At 43.9% G+C, this 11,600-nt stretch overlaps 1 protein-coding gene across 1 annotated transcript in view; it reads left to right on the forward strand.

Moving 5' to 3' along the window:
* SMARCC1 (SWI/SNF related BAF chromatin remodeling complex subunit C1) overlaps positions 1–11,600 on the forward strand; it is a 198,641-nt gene that overhangs the window by 54,990 nt on the left and 132,051 nt on the right. The window contains 1 exon segment of the mRNA XM_017855727.1: positions 6,889–6,958. Coding sequence (XP_017711216.1) covers positions 6,889–6,958 — 70 coding nt within the window.

Below are 11,600 nucleotides of genomic sequence, written 5' to 3' on the forward strand. Positions count from 1 at the left end.
TTTTTTTTGAGGCGGAGTCTGCCGCCCAGACTGAAATGCAGTGGCGCGATCTCGGCTCACTGCAAGCTCCGCCTCCCGGGTTCACGCCATTCTCCTGCCTCAGCCTCCTCGCCCGGCTAGTTTTTCATATTTTTTAGTAGAGACGGGGTTTCACCGTGTTAGCCAGGATGGTTTCGATCTCCTGACCTCGTGATCCGCCCGTCACGGCCTCCCAAAGTGCTGGGATTACAGGCTTGAGCCACCGCGCCCGGCCTGGAATATCTTTTTATTAGATTGACTGTCAAATGTAGTTTATATGTGGAATGTTACCAGGGCAGAAGTGCAACAAATTGATTGCTGTTTCTTGCCTTGAAGCTGAAATTACCTACTCTCTTTTTTTTTGAGACGGAGTCTCGCTCTGTCGCCCGAACTGGAGTGCAGTGGTCAGATCTCAGCTCACTGCAAGCTCTGCCTTTAGGGTTCACGCCATTCTCCTGCCTCAGCCTCCTGAGTAGCTGGGACTATAGGCGCCCGCCACCTTGCCAGGCTAGATTTTGTATTTTTTTAGTAGAGACGGGGTTTCACCGTGTTAGCCAGGATGGTCTTGATCTCCTGACCTTGTGATCCACCCATCTCGGCCTCCCAAAGTGCTGGGATTACAGGCTTGAGCCACCGCGCCCGGCTACCTACTCTTTTTGCTACCAGGTTGTACTGGAAACATTTTATGTATTGTCCTACAGTTTATGCTGAATATTTAGCTGTTTTTTATATATACATATAAAAAATATATACATTTTTTTTTTTTTTTTTTTTTTTGAGGTGGAGTCTCGCTCTGTCACCCAGGCTGGAGTGCAGTGGCGCGATCTTGGCTCACTGCAAGCTCTGCCTCCTGGGTTCAAGCCATTCTCCTGCCTCAGCCTCTCGAGTAACTGGGACTACAGATGCATGCCACCTTGCCTGGCTAATTTTTTTTTTTGTATTTTTAGTAGAGACAGGGTTTCACCGTATTAGTCTTAGTCTCCTGACCTTGTGATCCACTTGCCTTTTCTGGGGATACCCTCCAGAGGGATGCAGAGGTCTAACTGGCTTCTTAGAATCTTAGGAAAGAGACCTTAATAGGTCATAATAATAGTACCTTCATTGATCTCTGATGATCAGGACTTTATGTGTAAGCATTTTAAATGAATTAACAGGCTGGGCACCGTGGCTCATGCCTGTAGTCCCAGCACTTTGAGAGGCCAAGGCAGCCAGATTGCTTAAGCCCAGGAGTTCAAAACCAGCCTGGATAACAAGGCGAAACCTCTACAAGATGATAAGTAAATGAACCAACAGCTTACATTGATTGAGTACCTTCGGTGTTCCTAATGCCTTAATTCATTGTATTTGTTAATTCAGTTGTAAAGAATTCTAATGATATAGGTGTTATTGTTATTACTTTGTTTCTTTTTTGTTGTTGTTCTTTTTTGTTTCTTTATTTGAGACAGAGTCTCACTCTGTCTCCTAGGCTGGAGTGCAGTGGCGTGATCTCAGCTCACTGCAAACTCCATTCTCCGGGTTCAAGCGATTCTCCTGCTTTAGCCTCCCAAGTAGCTGGGACTACAGGCATGCGCCACTATGCCCTGCTAATTTTTGTATTTTTTAGTAGAGACAGGGTTTCACCATATTGGACAGGCTAGTCTCGAACTCCTGACTTTGTGATCCGCCCAAAGTGCTGAGATTACAGTCATGAGCCACCTTGCCCGGCCTTGTTGTTGTTCTTTTTTTAACAACAGGTGTGCTCCACTGCACCTGGCTATTTTAGTTTTATTTTGAAGAGACATGGTCTTGCCTAGGCTGGTCTCAAGCTCCTGGCCTCAAGAGATTCTCCCTGCTGCCTCGGCCTCCCAAAATGCTGGGATTACAGGCATGAGCCACAGAACCCACCCTGCAGCACACACTCCCTCCCCCCCACCCTACTCCTTTTTTTAAATGGAAGGTTTGTGGAAACTGTGTCAAGCAAGTCTGTTGGTGCCATTTTCCCAACAGCATGTGCTCACATTGTGTCTGTGTATCACATTTTGGTAATTCTCACAATATTTCAAACTTTTTTAGTTGGTTGTTTGTTTGTTTTGTCACCCAGGCTGGAGTGCAATGGTGCGATCTCAGCTCACTGCATCCTCCACCTCCTGGGTTCAAGCAGTTCTCTGCCTCAGCGTCCCGAGTAGCTGGTATTACAGGCACCCGCCACCACGTCCAGCTAATTTTTGTATTTTTAGTAGATACAGAGTTTCACCATGTTGGCCAGGCTGGTCTTGAACTCCTGACCTTGTGATCCTCCCCGGCTCGGCGTCCCAAAGTCCTGGGATTACAGGTGTGAGCCACCGCGCCTGGCTTACTTTTTTAGTATTATTGTATATGTTATGGTGATCTGTGATAGATGCTATCTGATATTATTTTAATTGCTTTGGTTTAGCACAACACCCATAGAAGGTGGTGAAGTTAATTGATAAATGTATGTGTTCTGACTTCTCCACTGACTGGCTACTCCTCTCGCCACCTCGTCCCTGAGACCCACAAGTGTTAAAATTAGGCCAATTAATAACCCTACAATGACCTCTAGCTGGTCAAGTCAAAGGAAGAATTGCTTATCTGTCACTTTAGATCAAAAGATAGTCGTGATTTAGTTTAGTGAGGAAGGCATGACAAAAGCCAAGATAAGCTGAGAACTTGGCTTCTTAAGCCAAACAGCCAAGTTTTTAATGCGAAGGAAAAGTTTTTGAAGGAAATTAAAAGTGGAACTCTAGTGAACATGCAGATGATACGGTGCAAAACATGCTTATTGCTGATACTGAGAAAGCTTCAGTGGTCTGAATAGGAGATCAAAGCAGCCCAACATTTTCTTAAGCTAAATTCTAATCCAGAACAAAGGCCTAACCCTCTTCAATTCTGTGAAGGCTGAGAGAGGTGAGGAAGCTGCAGAAGGAACGTTTGAAGGTAGCAGAGGTTGCTTAATGAGGTTTAAGGAAAGCCGTTTTCAGAACATAAAAATGCAAGGTGAAGCAACAAGTGCTAATGTAGAATCTGCAGCAAGTTATCCAGAAGATTGAGCAAAGATAATTGGTGAAGCTGGCTATACTAAACAACATATATTCAATGTAAATGATAGTCTTCTATTAAAATAAGATGCTATTTAGGACTGTCATAGTTAGAGAAGTCAATGCCTGGCTTTAAAGCTTCAGCCAGGCTGTTTTGGGGCTTAATGCAGTTGGTGACTGTAAGTTAAAGCCAATGGTCATTTGCAATTCTTACAATCCTAAGGCCCTACAGATTATGCTACATCTTCTTTGCCTGTGCTCCGTAACAAAACTGCAAAGCCTAGATGACAGCACATCTATTTACAGTATGGTTTACTGAATACTTTAAGTCCACTGTAGAGACCTACTGCTCAGGAAAAACAATTTCTTTTGAAATACCACTGCCTATTGACAGTCACCTAGTCACCAAAGCCTCTGTTGGAGATGTACAAGGAAATTAATGTTATTTCCGTGCATAGTAACACAACTTCCATTCTGCAGCCATGTTTTAAGGAGAAATTTGACTTTCAAGTCTTGTTATTTAAGGAATACATTTTGTAAAGATATAGCTGCTATAGTTAATGGTTCGTATGATAGATCTGGGCAAAGTAAATTGAAAATCTTCTGGAATAGATTCATCATTCTAGATGTCACTAAGAACACATGTGATTCATCAGAGGTCACAATATCAACAGTAACAGAAGTTTGGAAGACGTGGATTCTGACCCTCATGGTTGACTTTGAGGGGTTAAAGACTTTAGCTACAGACGTGGTTCAAATAAGAGAACTAGAATTTGAATTGAAGCCGGAACATGTGACTGAATTGCCGCAATCTCATGACCAAACTTGAACATATGGAAGAGTTGTTCCTTATGGATTAACAAAGTGTTTTCTTGACATGGAATCTACTCCTGGCACAGTTGCTGTTAACATTGTTGAAATGAGAACAAAGGATTTTAAATATTACATAAATTTACTTGATAAAGCAAACAGCAGGGTTTTGAAAGAAATTCTACTGTGTGTAAAATGCTGTCAGCATCACATGCTACAGAGAAATCGTTTGTGAAAGTAGTCAATCAATGTGACAAACTTTACTGTTGACTTATCTTAAGAAATTGCCACAGCCACCTTAACCCTCAGCAACCACCACCCTGATCAGTCAGCTGCCAGCATCATTGAGGCAGTATCCTCTGTCAGCAAAAAGACTGATTTGCTTAAGTCTCAGATGATTGTTAGCATTTTTTTTTTTCTCTGAGGTGGCATTTTGCTTTTGTTGTCCAGGCTGGAGTGCAGTGGTGTGATCTCGGCTCGCTGCAGCCTCTGCCTCCGGGGTTCAAGGGATTCTCCTGCCTCAGTCTCCTGAGTAGCTGGGATTATAGGCACCTGCCACCACACCCAGCTCATTTTTTGTATTTTTAGTAGACACGGTTTTCACCATGTTGGCCAGGCTGGTCTCGAACTTCTGACCTCAGGCGATCCACCCGCCTCGACCTCCCAAAGTGCTGGGATTACAGGCATGAGCCACTGGGTCCGGCTGCGATTGTTAGCATTTTTTAGCAATAAAATATTTGTAAATTAAGGTATGTACGTTGTTTTCTAAAACCGTGTAAACATAACTTTTGATTTTTGTTTTGAGAGAGAGGGTCTCTCTCACTTTCTTGCCCAAGCTAACGTACAGTGGCATAATCATAGTTCACTGCAACCTTGAACTCCTGGGCTCAAGTGATCCTCCCATTTCACCTCCTGAGTAGCTGGGACTACAGGCATTTTTGCCTGGCTAATTTTTTTTTTTTTTTTTTTTTTGAGACGGAGTCTCGTTCTGTCACCCAGGCTGGGGTGCAGTGGCTGGATCTCAGCTCACTGCAAGCTCCGCCTCCCGGGTTTACACCATTCTTCTGCCTCAGCCTCCCAAGTAGCTGGGACTACAGGCGCCCACCACCTTGCCCAGCTAGTTTTTTTTTTTTTGTATTTTTTAGTAGAGACGGAGTTTCACCGTGTTAGCCAGGATGGTCTCGATCTCCTGACCTTGTGATCCGCTTGTCTTGGCCTCCCAAAGTGCTGGGATTACAGGCTTGAGCCACTGCGCCCAGCCTGCCTGGCTAATTTTTAAATTTGAGACAAGGTCTCACTGTGTTGCTCAGACTAGTCTTGAACTCCTAGGCTCAAGTGATCCTTTCACCTCAGCCTTCCAAAGTGCTGGAATTACAGGTGTGAGCAGCTGCGCCTGGCCTAAATGTAACTTATTTTTTATTTTATTTTATTTTTATTTATTTATTTTTTTTGAGACGGAGTCTTGCTCTGTTGCCCAGGCTGGAGTGCAGTGGCCGGATCTCAGCTCACTGCAAGCTCCGCCTCCCGGGTTCCCGCCATTCTCCTGTCTCAGCCTCCCGAGTAGCTGGGACTACAGGCCACCCGCCACCTCGCCCGGCTAGTTTTTTGTATTTTTTATTAGAGACGAGGTTTCACCGTGTTAGCCAGGATGGTCTCGATCTCCTGACCTCGTGATCCGCCCGTCTCGGCCTCCCAAAGTGCTGGGATTACAGGCTTGAGCCACTGCGCCCGTCTTATTTTTTATTTTTTTGAGACGGAGTCTCGCTTTGTCCCCTAAGCTAGTGGTGCCATCTTGGCTCACTGCAAGCTCTGCCTCCCGGGCTCAAGTGATTCTTCTGCCTCAGCCTCCAGAATAGCTGGGATTACAGGCATGTGCCACCACACCAGCTAATTTTTGTATTTTTAGTAGAGACAGGGTTTCACCATGTTGGCCACTCTGGTCTCGAACTCCTGACCTCAAGTGATCCACCTGGCTCAGTCTCCCACAGTGCCAGGATTACAGACATGAGCCAGCACACCTGGCCATAAGTGTAACTTTTATATATGTCAGGAAACTAAATTTGTGCAACTAATTTTGTAATGCTTTATCACAGTGGTCTGAAACTGAACTTGACGACATTTCTGTGTTATGCTTGCATATAGTCCTAGCTTATGGCTCAAGGCCAGAAACGGCATTGGTTCACTTTATTTTTTTTTATTTTTTATTTTTTTTTGAGACGGAGTCTCGCTCTGTCGCCCGGGCTGGAGTGCAGTGGCCGGATCTCAGCTCACTGCAAGCTCCGCCTCCCGGGTTCACGCCATTCTCCTGCCTCAGCCTCCGGAGTAGCTGGGACTACAGGCGCCCGCCACCTCGCCCGGCTAGTTCACTTTAAATAATGATAATTTGTGATGTCCTTGGAAGTAGTTTTAAGAAGTAGTAGTACCTGGCTGGACATAGTGGCTCACACCTGTAATCCCAGAACTTTGGAAGGCCAAGGCAGGCGGCTCACCTAAGGTCAGGAGTTCAAGACCAGCCTGACCAACATGGTGAAACCCCCTCTCTACTAAAAATAGGAAAAGTAGCCAGGTGTGGTGGCAGGTGCCTGTAATTCCAGCTACTCAGGAGGCTGAGGCAGGAGAATTGTTTGAACCCAGGAGATGGAGAAGGTTGCAGTGAACCAAGATCGTGCTGCCACACACTCCAGCCTGGGTGACAGAGCAGGACTCCATTTCAGAAAAAAAAAAAAGAATTAGTAGTACCCATATTACTGATATGGGTACCCAGAGAGAGAGGGATCTGTAGAGAACTAGCTAATAGATGCTCAAATTACTTTTTTTATACAGCAGTCTAAACTCTGTAGACAATTTATTGGTTTATTGTTGTTAATCACTATTTTTTTATTTGACTAAAAATAAGCATTACTTTTAAAATAAAGTCTATAAGTAAAACCATGCTTTTAGAATTTGTATGGAATTTGTATCTGGGATCTCATAGTTCATTTGCCATGTGCTTTATTTTTGTGGTTTTTGTTCATTTGCTTTCCAGGGAACATTTACGGATGAGAAGTCAAAAGCTTCCCACCACATTTACCCATATTCTTCCTCACAAGACGATGGTAAGTTGGTTTTGCGTTGTGAACGGATAAGCTCATACATCATACCATACGGATTTTATGTCATATCCTCAAAGACTTAAACAGAATAACTAGCTTTTGTTTTGTTTTGTTTTGTTTTAAGATAGAGTCTCTGTTGCCCAGGCTGGAGTGTAGTGGCGCGATCTCAGCTCACTGCCACTTCCACCTCCTGGGTTAAGAGATCCTCCTGCTTCAGCCTCCTGAGTAGCTGGGAATACAGGCGCCTGCCACCATGCCCAACTAATATTTGTATTTTTATTAGAGATGGGGTTTCACCATGTTGGCCAGGATGGTTTTGATCTCTTGACCTTGTGATCCGCCCACCTTGGCCTCCCAAAGTGCTGGGTTTACAAGTGTGAGCCACTGCACCCGGCCAACATTAACTTTTAAAAGATGTAGTAGAAGCTGTGCCTAGAGGAACATTTATTTCTTTATATTAGGAAAGGAGAAAGGTTAGAAATCAGTGGTCCAAACATCTTTCTCAAGAAATTAGAAAAACACTACCAAATTAAACCTAACGAAAAAAGGAAATAATAAAAGAGCAAAAATTAATGATGTAGAAAATACACATTAGTGAGATATTCAGCAATGTCAAGTGGTTCTTATGAAAGACTAATAAGGGCTGGACGTGGTGTCTCATGCCTGTAATTCTGGCACTTCTGGAGGCCAAGGCAGGTGGATCACTTGAGATCAGGAGTTTGAGATCGGCCTGACCAAAATGGTGAAACCCCATCTCTACTAAAAATACCAAAAATTAGCTGGGTGTGCTCGCACCCGTCTGTAACCCCAGCTACTTGGGAGGCTGAGGCAGGAGAATCACTTGAACCTGGGATGCGGAGGTTGCAATGAACCAAGATCTCACCACTGCACTCCAGCCTGGGCGACAGGAGACTCCATCTCAAAAAAAAAAAACAAAAACAAAAAAACGGACTAATAAGGTGGTTAAATCCAGGTGTGGTCATATGTGCCTGTATTCAGCTCCTCTGGAGGCTGAGGTGGGAGGATCACTTGAGGTCAGGAGTTTGAGGCTGTGGTGTGTGATGATTGTGCCTGTGTATAGCCATTGCACTCCAACCTGGGCAACATAGTGAAATCTTATGTCTTAAAAAACAAGGCCTGGCGCTGTGGCTCAGGCCTGTAATCCCAGCACTCTGGGAGGCTGAGGCAGGTGGATCACCTGAGGTCAGGAGTTCAAGACTAGCCTGACAAACATGGCGAAACCTGGTCTCTACTAAAACTACAAAAATTTAACCGGGAGTGGTGGCAGGTATCTGTAATCCTAGCTACTCGGGAAGGTGAGGCAGGGGAATCGCTTGAACCTGGGAGGCGGAGGTTGCAGTGAGCTGAGATTGCGCCATTGCACGCCAGCCTGGGCAATAAGAGCGAAACTCTCTCTTACAAAAAAAAAAAAAAGAAGATTCCTATTGGTAAAAGAGGAAAATATCCAAAACCTAAGTTAAAATAATTAGATGAATGGATAAACAAAATGTGGCATATACATACAGTGGAATTTTTTTTTTTTTATTTTTTTTGAGACAGGAGTCTTTGCTCTGTCACCCAGGGCTAGAGTGCATGGGTGCGGTCTCAGCTCACTGCAACTCCGCCCTTCTTGGTTTCAGTGATTCTCCTGCCTCACCTCCTGAGTGGGAGACTCCGTTCTTCAAAAAAAAAAAAAAAAAAAAACAACAACAAAGCCAATTCTGTTTTCTAGCTAATCAATTAATTATTTATATTAAAACTGTATGATGATGCCTAATATATAAACTGTATTTTATTGTACTAATTATTATATTAACGTGATTTTTATTTCTGTATTCATGTGCTCTCGAAATCTGATGCCCTGGCGAAGGAGATGCCTTTTGAGGGCTAGCTAAATTTCTAAAGATAATACTTTCTATGTTTTTTCATCTTTTCATATGGTAAATTTTTTTTATATCTGTATTTATATCTTTTATTATTTTTTTTTTTCTTTATTATTTTCTTTTTATCTTATCTTCTCAAAGCAATATTTTCCCTTTTAAATCATTCCAGGGTTTATTTTTTTTTTTTTTTTTTTTTTTTTTTTTTTTTTTTTTTTTTTTTGCGGGGGGTACTAGGCCAATTAGAGACCAAACCTCCGTTGCCAAATGCTTGGGAATATCAGCCATCCCCACCCTAAACTGTTTACTCCGCCCCATGTTACCTTTTCTATGGAAACCCCAACACAGAGTTTGGCTTAGGCTTCCCCTTGTTCCTGTCTTTCCTCTTGGACTATGGAGCCTCTTCAGTGCTCCAATGGTATGCTTCTTTCCCTTCTTTTGGGATATGTAAGTAATTCATCTTTTTTTTTTTTTTTTTTTTGAGACGGCAGTTCTCGCTCTGTTCACCCCAGGCTGGAGTGCAGTATGGCCGGATTCCAGCCGACTCTAAGCTCGCCTCCCGGGTTCCTGCCATTTCCTGCCCAGCCTTCCGAGTAGCTGGGACTACAGGCGCCCCACCCTCGCGCGGAGTTTTATTTTTTTGGTAGAGACGGGTTTACCGATTAGCCAGGATGGTCTCGAATCTCCTGACCTCGTGATCCACCCATCTCGGCCCTCCCAAAGTGCTGGGGATACAGGCTGAGCCACCGCGCCCAGCCAGATAATTCATCTGTTTACGCATGCGACTTACTTCTGTCATCAGCCTATACTTTCTATAAATAATTTGTGGTATAAATTTGATAAACCTGGCGAACGAGAGTGTGGTGTTTGAAAGAGAGTGGTTTACATCTCCAACCTCTGTTGTCTGCTATTTAGGAAATTTTTCAGAAGAAAATTTTTAAAAAAAATTGTCTTGGCCCGGGCATGGTGGCTCACGCTGTAATCCCAGCACTTTGAGCCGAGGCGGGACGGATCACGGAGGTTCGCGGTCAGAGATTGAGCACCACAGTGAAACCCGTCTCTACTAAAATACAAAAAATTAGCTGGGGACTGCGGGTGGCGGGCGTTGGTGGGCGCCTGTAGGTCCCAGCAATTTTCAGGGGGCTGGAGGCAGGAGAGAATGGTGCGAACCCGGCGAGGCGGAGCTTGCAGTGAGCCGGAGTTTTCGAGATCTGGCCACCTTGCATTCCAGCTTGGGCTACAGACGAGACTCTGTCTCAAAAACAAAACAAAAAAATTGTCTTGATAAAATCAAAAAATTTTTTGGCTGGGCACAGTGGCTCACGCCTGTAATCCCAGCACTTTGGGAGGCCAAGATGATAGTTCACCTGAGGTCAGGAGTTTGAGACCAGCCTGACCAACATGGAGAAACCCTGTCTCTACTAAAAATACAAAAAATTAGTCAGGCGTGGTGGTGCATGCCTGTAATCCCAGCTACTTGGGAGGCTGAGGCAGGAGAATCGCTTGAACCTGAGAGGCAGAGTTTGTGGTGAGCCGAGATCGCACCATTGCACTCCAGCCTGGGCAACAAGAGTGAAACTCCGTCTCAAAAAAGAAAAACAAGTCAAAATTTGTATCAAAGTCAGCTGTGGTTAGAAAAGATACGTTTTCTTGTTTTTCTCATTAAAGTGTGTAGTCTTTGACAAGATAATCAGTATTCTGAAAGTCAGCTTTTACTAGTCAGAACACCACAAAGACACTCTTAACAGGACAGGACAGGTAGTTTAGGTAGTGGGGATTTAGAAAGATCCTCTGGCCCCTTCTTTTCTTTTTTCCTCTGCCATGTTGAGTTACCAGGTTAGGGGACAGGACCTGATTCTGTCATTTTCACCTTTTGTTTTGAGGTGAGGACTCATTCTTGCCCAGCCTGAAGTGCAAGAGTGCACTTATTAATAGCTCACTGCAGCCTCAAACTATAATGCTCAAGTGATCTTCCTGCCTTAGCCTCCTGAGTAGCTGGGAGTATAGATGCACACCACCATGCCTAGCTATTTTTATTTTTAAATTTTTTAAGTGACCGAATCTTACTTTGTTGCCCAGGCTGGTCTTGAACTCCTGGGCTCAAGTGATCTTCCTGCCCCTGCCTCCAAAAGTGCTGGGATTACAGGCTTGAACCACCACACCTGGCCCCCTTTCACTTTCTTTTGAGATGGTTAGGTGAGTCATTGTATACTTTAAAAACAGCACAGGTGTAGGGGCTTCATGGCTTTATTCAGTGAAAACAAGGCTATATCTTGTTAAAACTGGCACTGGAAAGTAATTTTTACTTGGCTAATTGTTTTTTTTTTTTGGCTGTTTCTTGGGCTTTAAGGAGGCTTGCTTCAAAACTTCTCTCTTGCTATTAGGCATACATTTTCTAAGCTAAATTCAGACTACCAAGAAGCACATGATAACCATTGTTGAAATGTGGAGGTAATTTAACTGTGATTAGAATAATAAAAATCACTTTATTGTATAATTTGCACTTATCTTCGGAAAGGAAACTTGAGAAAAAAAGTCTACAATATGTAATCACATTGTTTACACTCTTGTTGGGAGGGCTAAATTAACAGGTATGAGGCAGTTAAAGAATAGTAAAAATAGGCCGGGCGCGGTGGCTCATGCCTGTAATCCCAGCACTTTGGGAGGCCAAGGCGGGCGGATCACAAGGTCAGGAGATCGAGACCACAGTGAAACCCCGTCTCTATTAAAAATACAAAAAATTAGCCGGGCGCGGTGGCGGGCAC

This window comes from Rhinopithecus bieti, unplaced genomic scaffold (assembly GCF_001698545.2).
Source record: "Rhinopithecus bieti isolate Rb0 unplaced genomic scaffold, ASM169854v2 scaffold_39746, whole genome shotgun sequence".
Classification (NCBI taxonomy): Eukaryota; Metazoa; Chordata; class Mammalia; order Primates; family Cercopithecidae; genus Rhinopithecus; species Rhinopithecus bieti.